Source organism: Varanus komodoensis, unplaced genomic scaffold (assembly GCF_004798865.1).
Source record: "Varanus komodoensis strain SLA01 unplaced genomic scaffold, ASM479886v1 scaffold63, whole genome shotgun sequence".
Taxonomy (NCBI): domain Eukaryota; kingdom Metazoa; phylum Chordata; class Lepidosauria; order Squamata; family Varanidae; genus Varanus; species Varanus komodoensis.
This window is the reverse complement of record NW_025336259.1, coordinates 2649096-2667541: the sequence shown is the minus strand read 5'-3', so window position 1 is coordinate 2667541 and position 18446 is coordinate 2649096. Positions and strand designations below refer to the sequence as shown.

The following is an 18446-nucleotide window of genomic DNA, read 5'->3' as shown; positions in this document are numbered from 1 at the left end:
ACCTCCCCCCCCCCGCTCCCGTGCGCGTATGGGAGGCAGGCAGCAGTGGCACCGGTCAGAGGGGTGGCCATGGCGGGGCGGATCTGTCCTGCGGGCTGTAGGTTGAGGACCCATGCGCTAGCCAGTGGCAGGCAGGTGGCAGAGGTAACTCCCGGCTTCTGCCCGTACTTTGCAGACTTTGTAATCTAGCCAAGGACTATTGGAGGGTAAATAATGGCCTCGAAGTTAGACTACCCTAGACGGATGGCCAACTTGGAGAAACAGCAAGAAGAAACAAGGCTGGCTTAGTTAACGCAACCGGACATCTAGTCACAGAATGGCCCATTTACTGTGCACCAACATCTTTTTGGGGTGATAACAATGATCATCTACTCCACAGGACTAGATACTTGAGAATAGAAGTTTGTGGGTTGCTGCTTTCCAAGGGTAAACTTCATATCACATTGGAGATGCGCTTGAGGAAATGTATTCTACTTTCATTTTTACTTAAAAGCAGCCATGGGAGGTGGTGGGATGTGAATTTGTACCTGTTTTCAAGCCACCTCAGCGTGAGAAGTGATTTAGAGTCGCACCCTGGCATTGCAGAGGCACCTGCCCTCCCAGAACTGTTGCTCAGATCAAACTCATAACACAATTTTAGCTGCAGTTCAGTTTAAAAAACCCATCCAAACAACCAGATCATGGATCTGTTGCATAGCAATGTTGACCTCCATCTACCACTCTGTGTTGGGACATTTTAGCAGGCTTTGCTCAATAGGATATCTTTATAGTCTAAACCAGTGCTTTTTTTGTAAGAAAAAGGGTGCCGGAACTCATGAAATTATTCACCTTTCGCACGTAGTCAATCACTGTACACACACCCACACCCGTCCGTTGTGTAACGAAACATAACGGTCGCTGCCCGCAGTAAGCACTCAGCGCGCGACCACACGACCAATCGCAAGCCGAGCAGCGCCATCACAACCAGCGCGGACGAAATGCGCATGCATCGGACTCGACATTCAAGCAGCCCACACGCACCGTTTTAATGATTTTGCCGCTGACCTGCTGCGCTCGACAGGGCGATTCGAATCCATGTGGACCAAACATCAGATTTTCAAAAGTTACTTTTGAAACTTGGAAAATCTGTCGAAAAAAGGTGCCAGAACTCCGTTCTATGACAAAAAAAAGCACTGGTCTAAACTATTTGCTTTTGCTGCTCCCCCTCCCCCCTTTTCTTGTTGACCGTTGCTTTAGATTTTTAGGAAAACTATTCTGGAAGTTTTCTATAAAAGCTGAACAAAATCCCTCTGCAAACAAACCAAAACAAAGATGCATGCAAAACAGTAAGGGCTAGAAACTTGACTTTTTAAAAAAGAACCTTGAAATTCTTTAGTCAGTATCTTGGACATCTAAAATTGTCTGCTTTCAGGAGGAAGATAAGATGGAAGCCCCGGAAATGGTTGATGGCCCTGTCTCTATCAAGAAAGTCCGATTTCGGAAGTGGAGAAAACCTCCGCAATATTTATGCCATCGCTGTGGGCACAGTACGTTCATTGCTTGCCTGGTAGGATTCTACAGCTGCCGGTGGAAGGATTACGAGCAGAAAACAATTGAGCCAGGGCAGTGCTGCTGCAGAATGGTAAAAGCGGCTTCCCCCTTTTCTTTTAGAGTCCTTTGAGCGCTTGGATGTCTGCAAAGTTTAAAGGATATGTGGTGAAGCAGGGGCATAATGCCTCAAACCCAGACCTGGGTCCCCAAATCTGGTCACAGTCTCCTTCACCATGATGAGATATTTGGTTTCTCTTTAAACAATGGTCTCATTGCCTAGATGTGCAAAACACATGCAAATAGCATGCAAATCAGCACATTCTTTTGTCCTCTGTTCAGAAATGCATTTCCTCTCTGGGGCATCCCTTAAGGGGCCTCCGTAGCCATAAATGTCTGGGGATCTTTCTTCTGGAACAAGACCAGATGAAGCCAAACCCCGAGAAGCCCCACTCAGTGTGGATTTTAATAAGTCATGTGAAAGCAAGCCTGGTTTGCTAAATTTAAGGCTGATTCCCCCCCCCCCACAAATTGCACCTACTACATTTCTGTTAAAATATGTTATTATGCTGCCACTCTCCACCCCCTTTTCCCATGATTGATCGGAAATAACCATTTCCCAATGATTGATCGGAAATAACCATTTCCCAATGATTGATCGGAAATAACCATAGGATTCCTCTCCCTTCTCCTCCTCTCAAGCTTCCACAGGCTTACTTACGTGTTTTTGAATTAATAAACTGTTCCCAAGTTTGGGGGTTGAAAATCCCGGTGTAATCTCTGATCAGCACCTGAAGATAATGGGGTAGGCTGGTAGAGTTTGGGGGCAGTACCTGGGCAGGGGACCTTTGCTTACTGGGTGTGGAACATCTGGTCAGAGGGTCTTCTCTGCTGCAGGAAATGGAATACAGGGTCTAAGTTTCCCTGGGAAAGGAATTTTGAAGGCTCGGTGCCACAGCTAAGAGGGCCCCGCCAGGCTGAGTTGAGCGATGGGCTGGCTCTGTGACGAGGGCCTGAGGGAGGAGGAGGAAGACCAGAGCTGTGCTGAGAGGGACTGAGCATCCCGGGCAAGTCCCGGAGGGGGATGAGGCCCTTCTGTTGCAGGACTCTTGAGATTAATCTGAGCAACCTTTCAGGGCCTGTCGGGAAGACGAAGCTTAACGTTGTCTCCTCCAACTTTTGCTTGTAGGGGGAATGCACGTTTTTTATGGTGCTGGTCCTCACACTCAGCTCCTGGTTCACCTTTCTGTACATGTGGGGGGAAGCAAAGAATGACTACCATAACTTAGATGGGTAAGTGGCCACGTTGCGTATCCTCCAAAGGGAGCTTTCGAAGAACAGAGCTGGCGCTTCGAATGGGAGTGATCATCCCAGGATTTGTGTTCAGTGCGCATCAGTGGACCCATGAGCCGGAGAGCCACAGGGATGCACATCCAGATAAAGCCCGGAAGCTTCTTGGGGATTCTTCCCCTCTAAAATCCAGCCCCGGCCTCAGCGCTCTGACCCCAAGCAGCCTCATTCCCCATCTTGGGACGTGGCTTCCAGCGCCCCTGAAGTCGAGTCATTCCGGAGCCTGGCAGAGGTGGGGAATGGGAGAGCATCAGCCCAGCCACCTCTGAACCCCACGGTGGCCACAGCCATCTTTCGTCCCCACATTCTTCCGGAATGGTTCACTTCTGGGTCACTGCAGGCAAACCCAAGATGGCGGCTGGAAACCGCATGGTGCCGAAGCCTGGAAAGGAGTGCAAGGTAAAGAACGCATTATTATCCTTGACAGGACTCTGGCTCGGGGATGGGGCATGAATCGTGGCGCCCGCTGTGCCTCGGCGAAGGACACCATGTCGGCCAGGGTCAGCACTGCCAGGCTGTCACCAAGCAGGCCCGTAAAAATCGTGAGGGGCAAGTGAAAAGGGAGATTCATTTATTTATTTAAGATTTTTCTATGCTATGCGTTACTATAAAAAGTCTCTGGGAAGCTTACAAGAGAGGATACCAAGAATAAAACCATAACGACGACACACAGCACATGCATCTAAAATAGTAGTAAAAACAGGGTAAAACCAATTTATTGTGAAAATACTGGGAAGATAAAAAAGTTCTTCACCTGATGCTGAAAAGGATAGAACGACAGCACCCGGCAAACCTCCCTGGGGAGCATGTTCCACGGGCGGGGGGCCACTGCTGAAAAGGCCCTTCTCCAACTAGCTACCCTGATTTCTTTCAAAGAGGGTTTCCAGAGAAGGACCTCTGCCTCTGATCTCAAGGAGCATATAGGGAAGAAGGCAAGTATCCACAATGCAAGCCTTTTAGGGCCTTATAGGCCATTACCTATGCAGGTGGCGCAGTGGTTTAAACCGCTGTGCTGCTGGGCTGGTTGATCGAAAGGTCGCCGGTTCAAATCTGCACAATGGGGTGAGTTCCCGTTGCTCTGTCCCAGGTCCTGCCAACCTTGCAGTTCGAAAGCATGCAAATGCAAGTAGATGAAAAGGTGCCACTTTGGTGGGCAGGTAATAGCGTTCCGTGCACCTCGGTGTTTAGTCACGCCGGCCACACGACCACGGAGACCGTCTGCGGACAAGCACTGGCTCCCTCGGCCAGGAAACGGAGATGAGCACCGCCCCCTGGAGTCAGGCATGACTGGACTTAACGTCAAGGGGAAACCTTTACCTTTACCTTTACTAGGCTATTACGAACACCTTAAATAGGGCCTGGACTTCAGTTGGCAGTCAGTGTAAGTGATATAGGACTGGTGTGATAGGAGAGTCTCTGCTGGTCCCCGTTAAGAACCTGGCCACTCTATCCTGGACCAACTGAAGTATCTGGACCATCTTCAAGGGCCGCCCCATGCAGAGTGCATTGCAATAGTCCAAACGTGGGAGAGAGCCTTGGCATCAATGCACGGGAGCCTCTGGCTCCGCTTCTGCCGGCTCGCAGCTGCCTCCCGGCGGCTGCTGCCCGAGGTGGCGACTGCACCCTGCCCGACGGGAGGGCTGGGTCTGCTCTGTGAACCGGCCAAAATGCAGCAGGGGGAGGCAGGCCACGCAGTGCCTCAACGCTACTTGGAATCTGTCCCTCCACCCTGGGCAGACTTCCTTTGGTGCTTGACCCTGTCTCAGAAAGCAAGCCAAGAGGAAGTCCGTGCATGCTCATGGAAGTCCGGTTGCACCAGGGGCAGCCTTCTTCCCTGCCGCGTGTGGCGTACACGCAAAGGCTGTTGCGTGGGGTGTGGAAGAGGGGCTGCCGTGTTCTCAGGGCTCCGTTCCGGACAGGCCCCGTGCAAACGCCAGCCGAGCTCGCCGCGCTTGGCCTAGCAGTCTCTTAGGAGTGGGCTGCCGTTCAGCAAGCCACTCCCAGGGAACCTGCTGGCTTCCCGTCCTCAAACAGGCCCTTCACACAACCTTCGTCCACGAGTGCCCCAGCACCTCCACGGCAGAACGTGTTTCCTTTGGGGACCCATCGCTGTGTGTTTTGCCCCCGCCAGCTTTGATTTCTCCCTCAGGAGGAACAGACTTGAGAAGGGAAGTGCAGAGTACATAGAAACATAGAGACAGAGCGAGTCAGAAGGGGTCTCCCGGGCCATCTAGTCTGACCCCCGGCTCCAGCCGGCTCCGCTCACGACATGCCCACCATGTGCATGTCCAGCCTGTCCTCGAACACCCTCACCGATGGCGCCTCAAGGACCTCTCGTGGAAGCCCATTCCACACCCTCGGGGTCCTGACTGTCAGGAAGTGCTTCCTGGCATCCAAATGGAACCTTGGCTCCCTGAGCTTCGCTCCGTTGGAGCACATCCTGCCTTCCTCTGTAGGGGAGAACAGGTTGTGGCTTTAACACATGCATGAATAGCTCTGGCCATGCCCCCTGCCAGCCTGTATTCCCAACCCACTGCCCACCAAGGTGCACAGTCCTCAGGTGGAAAATGGCCACCCACCCATGCTAAGTTCTTACATACATACACCAGGAACTGCCAATTTTTACCCTTGCAGCCCTCCCTTTGGAAGGCTCATTTAGCCAAGTAGTCCTGGGACCTTGGTAGTAGACAGTATAAAAAAGTCTTTGATAAATAAATTAAATAACTAAATAAAGTACACAGTGATTTTTCTGACGTTCAGGACAGGCCAGTGGAAGCTTGTGATGGGCAATTTCAAAACCATCCTCCTGAGAAATGAGTGGTACAGCCAGGCTGGCTAATCTTGGACATGATATGTATGTATGTATATTTATATGCCACCACATTAGCTATAAGGCTCTCCAGGTGGCTGAGACATATTTAGGCAACATTTAAAATGATACATAATAAATAATAACCTGTTCTCCCCTGCAGAGGAAGGCAGGACGCGCTCCAACGGAGCAAAGCTCAGGGAGCCAAGTTCCATTTGGATGCCAGGAAGCACTTCCTGACAGTCAGGACCCCGAGGGTGTGGAATGGGCTTCCACGAGAGGTCCTTGAGGCCCCATCAGTGCGGGTGTTCAAGGATAGACTGGACGTACACATGGTGGGCATGTCCTGAGCTGAGCCGGCTGGTGCCGGAGGTCAGACTAGATGGCCCGGGAGACCCCTTCTGACTTGTTCTGTTTTCTATGTTTCTAATATGCTCAATACCTTTTAACAGTAAATACTGTAAAAAAGAACTCCAGTAAAAACTAAATCAGTAATCAAATAGAGTTGCAGTTAAATAATCAATCAGTTCAACTATTTGAAATAATCTTAATTCATTTAGGCAAAATTAAATAAAACACAAAAGATAAAATCTGGTGCGGTCAGCAGCAATGAGCAGCATAAAACTATTCTGGCTGGGGTTGCGCTCCTTAAGAATAGATACCGTATTCTGCAAATATTTGCTGCTGCTTCGGGCAGAAATGTGTTTAGCATCAGAAGCAAACTGCAGTGATGAAGGTGCTTTGTTTAAGGAGAGTTGAGAGAGCAAGCTTGCTCAGTGCTGAATGGCACTGGAAGAAAAAAGAAATCTTACCTGTGGAAAAATGTGCGCAGGCTTCTAAAGCTCCCACCTGCCATTAAAGCCAGGGCCGAAAATTAAGTGGCTGAAGCACTGCTGGGAAGAAACCCAAAATGCTTTCCAGTTTGAAGAATGCAACTTGGTTGACCAGAGGCCTTTCCAAACTTCTCTGGAGGAGTTCACCGGCCACTTGCAGAGCATGGAAAGCAGTGTGTGAGCCACCACCATGCAACCATGGTTGTGGGGTGTGTGTGTGAAGGGTGCCTCTTTACGGTTTTCTGTGTACTTCTACAAGCACGCAGATTCCTCCCTCTTGTTTCTGAGTGGCTCCAATTTTGCTTCGAGCCCCGTTGGCACCCAAGACTTGAGTCTGGTGTTAGAAGCAGTGCTTTTTTTGTAAGAAAAACGGTGCCGGAACTCATGAAATTATCTACCTTTCACATGTAGTCAGTCACTGTACACACACCCACACACGCCAGTTGTGTAACGAAACGTAACGGTCGCCGCCCGCAGTAAGCACTCAGCGCGCAACCATACAACCAATCACAAGCTGAGCAGCGCCATCACAACCAGCGCGGACCAAGTGCGCACGCATCGGACTCGACACACAAGCAGCCCGCACGCACCGTTTTAATGATTTTGCTGCCGACCTGGTATGCTCAACAGGGTGATTCAAATCCACGTGGACCAAACATCAAATTTTCAAAAGTTACTTTTAAAACTTAGAAAAGCTGTTGAAAAAAGGTGCCAGAACTCCGTTCCGGTGCGTTCTATGACAAAAAAAGCACTGGTTATTTATTTATTATTTTCGATTTCGATTTATATCCTGCCTTTTTCCTACAAAGGGTTCAAGGCAGCTTACATCCTTCTCCTCCTCCATCTTATCCCCACAACAACAACCCTGTGAGGCAGGTTTTTTTTTTTTTATTAAAACATTTTTATGCCGCCCCATTCGCCGAAGCCTCGGGGCGGCTTACAACATAGATAAAACAAGTTAAAATCCATATAAAATAATCTTAATTAAAACTCACATTATAAAATAAGCCGCCCTGGCCAGATAAAATTCAATTGTATTTAGCATTTAAAATGTTGCTTAAATAAAAAGGTCTTAGCCTGGCGCCGAAAAACAAATAACGACGGCGCCAGGCGGACCTCTCTGGGGAGCGCATTCCATAACTTAGGCGCCACCGCTGAGAAAGCCCTTCTCCGAGTAACCACCCTCCTAATTTCTCTCACGGAGGGCTCCCGGAGAAGGGCCTCTCCCGCCGATCTCAGGGGGCGACTGGGCAAATATGGATGTAAGCGCTCCTTCAGGTAACCAGGACCCAAGCCGTTTAGGGCTTTATAGGTCATTACCAACACTTTGACTTGGGCCCGGACTTCAATGGGGAGCCAGTGAAGCTGACGGAGAACTGGCGTCATGTGAACATAACGTCCAGTCCCCGTCAGCAGCCTGGCAGCTCTATTCTGAACCAATTGAAGTATCCGGACCGTCTTCAAGGGTAGCCCCACGTAGAGCGCGTTACAGAAGTCAAGACGGGAAGTCACCAGCGCATGAGTCACTGTTGCAAGGCAGTCGTACTCCAGGTAGGGGCGCAGCTGATGAATCAGCCGAAGCTGGAGGAAAGCGCTCCTCGCCGCTGTTGTCACCTGAGCTTCAAGTGAAAGCTCCGGGTCGAGGAGCACTCCCAAGCTGCGGACCTTGTCCCTAGGAGGGAGTGCAACCCCATTCAGGACAAGGTTCAGGTCACCTTCTCCGAAGCCCGAACCGCCAACCAACAGGACCTCCGTCTTGTCTGGATTGAGCTTCAGTTTATTGGCCCTCATCCAGCCCATTACCTCGGCCAGGCACCGGTTCAGTACAGCCACTGTCTCACCTGGATTGGTGGAAAACGAGAGGTAGAGCTGGGTATCATCAGCATACTGATGGGTCCGCAGCCCACACCTCCTGATGACCTCTCCCAGCGGTTTCATGTAGATATTGAACAGTAAAGGGGACAAAATGGAACCCTGCGGTACCCCATGGCAAAGCTGCCATGGCGCAGAGCCATAGTCCCCCAACACCACCTTCTGGAATCGGTCGTTGAGATAGGAGCGGAACCACCGCAAAGCGGTGCCTCCGACCCCCAATCCCGCCAGCCTATCCAGAAGGATACCATGGTCGATGGTATCGAAAGCTGCTGAGAGGTCCAGGAGAACCAACAGGGACGCACTCCCCCTGTCCTTCTCCCTGCACAGGTCATCGTACAGGGCGACCAAGGCAGATTCAGTACCGTACCCGGGTCTGAAGCCGGACTGAAATGGGTCCAGATAATCAGTTTCATCCAAGAGTGCTTGGAGTTGTCCCGCCACCACTCGCTCTAACACCTTGCCCAGAAACGGGATGTTGGCCACTGGTCTATAGTTAGCGGCCATCCCTGGATCCAGTGACGCCTTCTTCAGGACCGGTCGGACTACCGCCTCCTTTAAAGGGGCAGGCACCCGACCCTCCCTCAGAGAAGCGTTAACCACTTCCAAGATCCAGGTTCCAATCCCGTGCTTGGAATCCTTTATTAACCAAGACGGGCAAGGGTCCAGAAGGCAAGTGGTAGGACGTACTCGTCCAAGCACCTTGTCCACATCATCGGGCCGCAGTAACTGAAATTCATCCAATAATTCTGGACCAGACGGCAGCGTTGGTGTCTCCCTTAAAACCTCTGAATCAATAGTGGAATCCAGCTCGTGACGAATCTGAGCGATTTTCTCCCTAAAATGCTCAGCAAAGTCGTCACAGCGGGCCTTTGAGGGTGGAATCAGCTCTTCCTTTGGCCCTGGGTGAACCAGGCCTTGCACCACTCGAAAGAGCTCCGCCGGATGGCATTGTGAGGAGGCAATGGAAGCGGAGAAGTGTCTCTTTTTCGCCGCCCTCACCGCCACAGCATAGGCCCGATAGTGGGCTCTTAAGTGTGTTCGGTCAGATTCATCACGTGATTTCCTCCACCTACGCTCTAGCCGTCTCCCAACCTGCTTCATTGCCCTCAATTCTGGAGTGTACCAAGGGGAAGAGCGGGCTCTGCCCGGTGGGAGAGGACGCTTAGGAGCGATCGTGTCTACAGCCCTGGTCATCTCCCCGTTCCACAGTTCAACCAGAGCCTCGACAGGAGCACCCGTCTTGTCAGCCGGAAACTCCCCCAGAGCCTTCAGGAATCCTTCCGGATCCATCCGGCTCCGGGGGCGGACCCACACAATCGGGTCTGCACCCTTACAGAGGGAGATGTCGCTCTCGAGCACAAACCTCACTAGGAAGTGATCTGACCATGACAGGGGAGTCAAGCATAAATTCCTCACCCTCAGACCACCCTCTTCCTGCCCCGTCGAGAAAACCAGGTCCAGAGTGTGTCCACGTTCATGGGTCGGGCCGGTGACATGTTGAGACAGCCCCATGGCCGTCATGGAAGCCATGAAGTCCTGAGCCGCCCCGGTCAAACTAGCCTCGGCATGGATATTGAAGTCCCCCAGGACCAGCATCCTGGGGGTCCTCAACACCAGGTCCGAGACCGTTTCCGTCAGCTCAGGCAGGGAGACTGTTGGGCAGAAGGGTGCACGGTACACCAACAGAATCCCCAATCTGTCTCGGTCGCCCAACACCAAGTAGAGACACTCCAGCCCTGGTCTCGAAGGACCCGACGCCCCACCCCGTCCGGGCACACCTGCCACGTGTGCAGGGGCGTGGCAGGGCAGTCAGGTAGTGGCGGAGTCGGCGGCGCGGCGCAGTCTTCGCGCGGTCTTCGGGCGAAGGTTGGGCTGAGAGACTGTGACTGGCCCAAAGTCACCCAGTTGGCTCCATGGCCGAGCGGGGACTCGAACCCAGATCCTCTGAGCATCCCAGTCCCGTGCTCTCAACCACGACACCACACTGGCTCTCATATAAGAGACGAAGATTCTGTTTTCATGCTGTGGTGTTTGCATGACATGTGCTACCATGCCACGGACAGGGTCTGGCTTCTGGGAAGACTCGCTCAGCATCACGGGTCCTTATCTGCAGTTTGCGATGGCAGCCTGACATTCTCGGCCTCCCACTGAACAGGGCTGCAATTTGCTGATGCTTGTCTGTGGAAGAGGGAGGGAAGCCGCATGAGCGCTTGTGGACCGGTGGCAAGATCTGCTGCAGAGTGGCCCCAAATTAGCCAGGGGAGGACTGAGTGGGAAAGGAGGGAGCCACGCACCGTGTGCTCGATCCTCTGTGCAGCTCACAGTGGGCTGTTTCACCAGCGACCCACGCTGTGCAGCTTCTCTGCACGGTGGGTCGCCGTGCCAGGCACACTCCTCGGTCCGGTTCGCCCCCCTGACTGAGCTGCGTTCCATCCTCAGGTACGCTTATGAAGCGCTCGGCTTCTGGTTCCGGTGGACGACTCTCATCCTGATGCTGTCGGCCTTCTTCTTCACCTACCTCCTTTTCCTTGTGGTAAGTGCAGCTCTTTCGGCAGGTGATCATGATCGGGGACCACCAGCTTTTCATCCAGGTGAGCTGCTGTTGCTACACGATTCTAGCAGAGGCCAAGGCCTTTGGTGGGAAGGACCAAAGCTTGCTCCAAAGTCCATTCCTTAGGTAGGATAAGGAACAATCCCTGCCTGAAGCCCCGGGCTCATGGATCCACGCTTTGCCATAGGGAGCTTCGCGTGTTCCGTCTCCCGGGTGTTCTTATGCCTGTTGCCCTTATATCATTCAAAACTGGGCAACACAAAAAGCAGAATCACATGATGCTGCCTGTTGGAAGGCCCCGTCATGTTATAAAGAAGCAAAAACAATGTATAAAGAGAACATGATGATGAGATATTAGTGGTGGGGAAAATGAAGAAGTTATCTTCTGCATCTTCCTCCAAATAGTATGACGTGAATATTTTAAAAATTATTTTTACATGTTTATCCCTTCTTTTTCTCCTGCACAAAATCAAGGCAGTTTACATGCACCTTCTCCTCTCTCTTTTAGTCTCACAACAACCCTGGAAGGTAGGCCAGTTTTTAATTTTTTTAAAAAAATTGTTTTCTTAAAAGAAATAAAGTACAGAAAGGAAAGAAAATGTAAAAGAAAAATAAGAATCCCAAGGGAGCTTACACAAATATAACATATACATACATAACCTGCAAATTCCCAAATAAATAAAACATTTCTATTTTTCTGTCAATTAGTACTTTGTTGAAACTCTCAAAAAAGATAATTGTAGTTCTCTTAACTGACAAATTTTCCAATCACTTTAAATCAATTGTAAATTATGAGCAGTATTTTAATGAGCTTCCTTTTGTTCTATATTAATTAAACTGTGTATAATAGAATTCCTATTTATCATTGAATAATTTACATAATTAGTTAGTTTTGCCATCACTGCGTGCTCAGCCAACTTGTTTTTCCAGTCTTTAATTGCTGGACATCCTGCTGTTTCCCATTTAGAAGCAATTTCATTTCTTTCTGCACTCGTCCCTGACAAGTTTCTGGCATTATGTTCTGCAGCATATTCTATGGACTCATAAGAAAGTTGATTTTAAAGGGTTTTTTGCATTTCCTCATGTATCACTTCCTAAATCTTTCAATTTTATCACAAGTCCACCAAATATTATTATTATTATTATTATTATTATTATTATTATTATTATTACATTTCTATGCCGCCCCTTGCCGAAGCCTCGGGGTGGCTTACAACACATCCATATCCATATTTGTCTTTTCCAACACTTTCCAGTATAATTGTTATCCATTTTTGCTATCTCTTTTGGAGTAAGGTGCCATGGAAAAAATCTTATGCCAATTTTCTCTTAGTGCTTGACTGGCTGTGAATTTAATGTCTTTCTTCCATAAAGGTTCCCATGGGGGGGGGGATATTTCTTCTCCATGGTTCTGTGTCCAAATTATCATACATTTCTTAACTTGCTGAGTTTCAGTGTCAGACTGGAGTAATTGCTCATGAAATCTTCCCAGCAAATTATCTTTTCATTGCGGAATGAAAAGCTTTTCAAATTTCATCAGGTCTCTTACAATACCTTTCCCTGATTGGATTTCCTCTTTCATTCTTGAAACCAGCTGGTAATAAACAAGCCATTCTATAGTTTTCCCTTCATTTCTTAGTTGTTGCCAAGGCTTAACTCCTCCTTGTTGATCAATCATATTCCCCTAGGTTGTAAGATCATTGTTCTTCCCTAAATACGTTCCATATGCTTCAACCAGGGTCATCAAAGGAGAAACTGGAGTTTTCTTATAGAATACCAAATTTTTATTAAGTCATCTCTTCGTACATGATTGTTGTTGATGTCAAGGCCTTTTAAACTGGCTCTTTGGCCTATAAATAATTGTGTATTCCTTCTTCAAGAGCTGCTATTTCTAGCTTCATTAGACTATCATTAACATTAATAATCCAGCCAGAAATCCAAACCAAGCCAACTGCATAATAATACAGCTTTAAATTAGGCACTGCAAGACCTCCTCTCTCTTGGTCATCTTGAAGAATTTAAAAACAAGCCCTTGGCTTTTCACCATTCCAAACAAAAGCGCTCAATTGCCTTGAGGTAGGCCAGGCTGAGAGTCCATAACTGGCCTCTGGACCTGGAGTTAAGCACCCCTGTTCTAAATCCTCTGGAGACAATTTAGGACATCAAAGAAGGAGTCCATGGCTTGCCCAGAGTCACCCAGAGTCGATCTCCCCAGCCTTGCTCCAATACTCTAACCATGCTTGCAAGTGACTTTTCAGTTTGGTGGATGATAAAGGCTAATTTAGAAAGGAGGCCCATGGAAGTTTAGACAGAGAAAAGGCTTACATCTCCCAGCATGCCCCAGCTATTTGCATAGGATTTACATGGGATTCCGCCTTCAGACAAGGTACAATGCATCTTTCAAACAAGCCTCTGAAGCTTGCCTTCAAGATCCTCTGGAGAGGAAGAGGCATGAAAACGCTGCTGGTCACTCTGGAAGATTGGGGGCCCCTCCAAACCCCGCAGCACCTCTTCCCGCTGCTTTTATAGCCTTCTTGAAAAGCGGTGCCCATGAGGACTCCGGGTGCTTTGGCCTAAGGAGAAACCTGGTTATGGAAAGCAAATGAGAACACTCTGCTCCTTCTAAGCAGCAACCCGGCTGAGCTGTAAATTGAGGATCGCTGAGGGAATGGGGCCCCAGAGGGAAAAAAGAGGGAGGCGTGTGGAAGTTTGGGGGATCCTTGTAGCTTGGAGAAGTACAGAGCAGAGAAACAACACCCCACCCACCCCAGGAGAATCCCGTCTCTCCAAACAGCTCCGCAAAAACTCTGCTTGCTCAATCACTAAGGACGAAGGAGTGACAGAAAGAAAGCTGTACACACACACACACACACACACACACACACACACACAGAGAGAGAGAGAGAGAGAGAGAGAGAGAGAGAGAGAGAGAGAGAGAGATAGCCCTTTCTGAAAAGCACCCGGCCAAAGGCAGATCATACATCTTGGCCGAAAAACACGGACGGGCTTGTTGTGGGTGAAAAATGCGGCAACTCTTTCTTTGAAGGTGGATTCCCAAAATTGAGATCAGCTCTGCAGACACATTTTCAGGTGGATTTGAAAAAGAAAATCGCATGGTGATGTGGGGAGAGGATGGAATGAAGATGGCACACGGGGCCGGAGGTCCCCCATCCCTGATTTAAACCTTTCAAACCTCAAGTTTTGGCCTCAAGTTTTCTAAGCTGCACTATTTCTAACCCGGCATCTGCCAATATTTTCTCAGATCTTGGCTGTGTGTTTGGTGCTGGAGAGCCAACAGTTATGTCTGCACCGGAGTCACAAGGTAACGTAATACCACCTGCCCTTCCTTTTATAGAACAGCTCCAATGTTAAAGTCTCGAAAAGGGTCCACCATATTTCATTCCCCAGAAAGGTGAGATGTTCTAAGATCTAATCATGTGAAGAGATTACGTCTTCTCCAATATCCCGTTGAAACTTCTGGTAACATGGACAGTAGCTTTGTGATCAGCACAGCTAAAGTGTTGCCCTCACCAGAATTGTGAAAAATGAAACAAAATTGAACTGCAGTCCCAAAGCTGCCGGTCAAAGACTTCTGTATAACCTGAAAGCTTCCACACATTTCTGCCACTTTTCTGTTGATCCAAAGGTATTGTTTGTTTTGCTGAGGACGAAGAAGTCCCTCCTGTTCGTTGTCTGACTGTGAGAAAGGCAGGCAACACGAGCGATTCATTCTGTGTTTTAAAAAAGACCCTCGTTACAGTAGAGAGTGAGGCTTCTCCAGCTGCTTCAGTCATCATGCACAGCAAATGTGTTTGTTTAGCTTTTTGTAACGATTAATAAAAGAAAACGTCATAGTTGGAAGCATTATTCAATGAAAACAGGCCACTGCCATCAAAAAGGGAAAACATAACCAGCAGGAAACAATCCCTTACTTTTGTACATGGTTATAGAAACATAGAAACAGAGCGAGTCAGAAGGGGTCTCCCGGGCCATCTAGTCTGACCCCCGGCTCCAGCCGGCTCTGCTCATGACATGCCCACAATGTGGACGTCCAGCCTGTCCTTGAACAACTTACACTTCCTTTCCATGTCAAAACATCTGCTTCCAGGCTTATCTTTACAAATTGTTACTTTCTCGACAGGGGTTTAATTTCATATAGTCTATCCTTTTGTGTCTCTCTGTTAGGACCCTAAATAACCGAGCCTTGTTGTTTGGTCATGAGGAAAAAAATTATAGTCTTCCGTTTCTTACGATGATAGTAAGAGCACCAGCAGATCTAAGAGCAAGTTAGGAAAAGGGCAATCCTGTGCCAGGTTAGGCAGAAAAGGCCTGTAACTCCCAGCATGCATCATGCCTCAGCCAGGTGTGCTCTCCAGAGTTGCATAGCGTTTGTGCCCAAAGCCAGCCTGGGACTACCTAAGTGGCGGAGAGGCAAGGAGAGAGAACAGGCACAACATGACGAGCTGTTCTTCGTCTTAGCCGGCTTGGCAGACCCCCAAAGGCAAACTTCTTCTGCTACCCACAATTAAGTCGCAGGTGGTAATTTGCCCACACTAAAAACTGTGCCTCTTTAGGGAACCCTGTCTCCTAAGGACAACTCTGTTTGCAAAACGGGAGGTATAGATGATAATCCTCACGGAGAAGGATTCAAGGGGAGCCGTGCATGTGGGACAAAAGCCAGCCCATCCAAATTTAACAGCAGCCCGAAAAGCCTCCTCTGCTTCAAATTGTCCAGGCTGCATTAATTGATTGTGTGTTGTCACATCTGCTCTTGTAGGTAATGACGGGGATTGGCTTATTCATCGCCCTTATCGGCCTCAGCTTGATCACCTTTCTGTGGAAACAGCAATGGAATACTTTTTACCTTTCATTTCAGGTAAGAAAACCCTGGTGTTCATTTCAGGTAAGAAAACCCCGGGCATCTGGTTAGGAAACACATCAGCACCCACAAACTAAGCTTTATTGTTCACTTATTGTGTATCATTGCTGCATGTATAATCCCGGCTTTTCTCCTCTGGCGTGGAACCCAAGGTGGCTCACCTGGTAACCTGCCTCTCCCTTTCTATCCTGCTCTTTTTTTCTCACTGTTTTATTATTTTATTATTATTATTATTATTATTATTATTATTATTATTATAACATTTCTATGCCGCCCCTTGCCGAAACCTCGGGGCGGCTTACAACACAATAAAATACACTGAAATACAATAGAACATAATAAATTACCATTGAATACAAAAATACAAATATACTGTTTTCCTGCAAAGAACCCAAGGCAGCCCTATATGGCCCTCTTGCTCTCCACTGGGATCTTCACGCCAACCCTGCGAGGTAGGCAGGGCTGAGAGTCTGCGACTGGCCCCTGGTCACCCAGGGAGCTTCCTGGCTGAGCGGGGACTAGAACCCGGATCGCCCAAGTCCCCGTCTGGCACTCTAGCTACTGGGCTGCATGGGCTCCAGTTCCTGGCTTGCAGAAACAGGAGAGGATCATACTTCCAAGAGAGGGAACGGGGGTGGAGCAGACTCCCACCACAACCTTCTGCCTTCCAGCTGTGTTGGACTAATGTAGAGCAAGAGGACTCCAGCTCCGGGAGCTGCTATGCCTCTTGGCTCAAAGTTAAGCCGGCACAAATCTGCTTTGGCGGTGCTGCGACCAATTGAGCGGTTGCTCCTGTAATGTACACCCGGGTTTAGGACCGAAGCCACTAGCACAAACCTCCACCCTGCAAGCTTCAAGAGCCGCATATCTCTTAGTTTCGGCGTTCATGGATACGCTGGCACACATCCAAATGTTCCCCGTGTTCTTTCCATTGCCAAGCTGCGCTGCATATCATCATCATCACCATCATCATCATCGTCGTCGTCGTCGTCATCGTGTGCCATCCAGTAGGGAGTTGCGGCAAAGCCCGCACTCCGGATGGATACAGGCATACTATTTGCAAACCTGATTTCTTGGCTCGAAGCTTTCCCGTTTGAGGTGGGTGCTTCAAGCGTCCGAGCTGTGCTCCTAAAGGCAAAGGCCTGTACGCAGGACTCAGGGCATCCGTTCCCTCTCCCCTTCAGATCACGGCCCCCTTTCTCCACGTGACCGCCATATTCATCACGATCCTGCTGGCGTGGCCCGTGTCGCTGCATTTCTTCCGGATGAAAAACAAAGGTACGGCTGCATCGGTTTGTAGGTCTACCTCTCCCTGGACAGGCGTAAAACGCCTCTGCTTGAAATCTCGTCTGATCCGTTTTTGAAAAATATCGAAACGATGAAGGACACCATGCCCTGCTGCCGAAGCTCAGCCCAGCCCAGCCCACCTGCGAGTCTTGCCCACCCGCTCCCAAGGTCTCTGCCTGAGCCGCCTCCAGGCCAGCGCTCCCGAAGCCAAATCCCCCAAATCCCGCGGCCACTGCTCCTCCGCTGATGCTGCCGGTGGAGGAAGAGCGGTTGCTGCACTAGGCAAGCCTGGGGGAGGGGGGTCAAGGCCCTCTTTTGTTTAGCCTTAGCTTCGAGTAGGACTTGGCTGGCCCCGTCATGGACTGCCCTTTGGGGTGGTGGTGGGGTGGGGGGGGGACCACAGCCTGCCCTTTGGCTTTGATCCAACTGCATGAAGCCGCTTTGCACATCTGAGGTCCCTGCAGGTAGAGCCAGGCCAAACGCAGGCCGATTGCTTTGACTTCAACCAGACCGAACGGCAGCTAAGGCGGCCCGGACCGCACCTGGGCCACTGCAGGGTGAGCGGAATGGGTCTAGGCTACTCAGCAGGGTGCACCTTTCGAGCCGGGGGGTCAGACTAGATGGCCCGGGAGGCCCCTTCTGACTCGCTCTGTTTCTATGATAAGAGCTGACCGGTTCTGGAACACACTTTTTTACCAGCCTGGGCAATTCCTAAATTTTCCGATGCAGTTAGGGGCCAAAACAGCATACCAAAACAAATTTATACGAGGGTTCATCAAAAAGTTTCCACATTTTTATATTTTATAAATATATTTTATTTATTTATTGCTGATGGCATTAAAAAGTTGGTACGATGCCGTGAAAATGAAAAGTGATGTAATTTGTTTTTGAAATTCTTAATAAAGTGAGTTTTAAAAAGTGCGGAAACTTTTTGAAGAACCCTCATATATGCATATCTTGAAAGAGAATGCATGTTAAAATGTATATTTATTAAATGCAATTTTTCAGGCAGATGATTTAAAAAGTGGATTATGTCCTTATTTCATTTATCGCTCACATTTTTTCCGTCATCGAACTCAAGGGCAATTCCAAGCGCTTCCCAGGTAGTTTCCCCTCCAAGCACGAACGACCTCCCACGCCTTCAGACCATGCCCTGCAGAGATGGGAGAGAATTGGGCATGATGGGGGTCATTCTCCTCTCCCCACTTAATGCCCAAACCCAAAGGGCTCATCCCATGAAGCTGTGTTGTGGAAGATTCAGGACAGAGCAAAGAAAAGCCCTTCCTCACACAGTACAGAGTTAAACTGGAGAATGCTACTAATCTGATTGGCTTT

General features: G+C 49.2%; 1 protein-coding gene across 1 annotated transcript in view; it reads left to right on the top strand.

The window, feature by feature from the left end:
• The first annotated feature begins 1438 nt into the window (after positions 1–1438).
• The window catches only part of GDPD4 (glycerophosphodiester phosphodiesterase domain containing 4), a 30970-nt gene continuing 13962 nt past the window's right edge, over positions 1439–18446 (top strand). Inside the window, exons 1-6 of the mRNA XM_044450180.1 lie at positions 1439–1621; positions 2717–2820; positions 10834–10927; positions 14208–14267; positions 15723–15821; positions 17009–17102. Coding sequence (XP_044306115.1) covers positions 1439–1621; positions 2717–2820; positions 10834–10927; positions 14208–14267; positions 15723–15821; positions 17009–17102 — 634 coding nt within the window. The remainder of the gene's footprint in view (positions 1622–2716; positions 2821–10833; positions 10928–14207; positions 14268–15722; positions 15822–17008; positions 17103–18446) is intronic.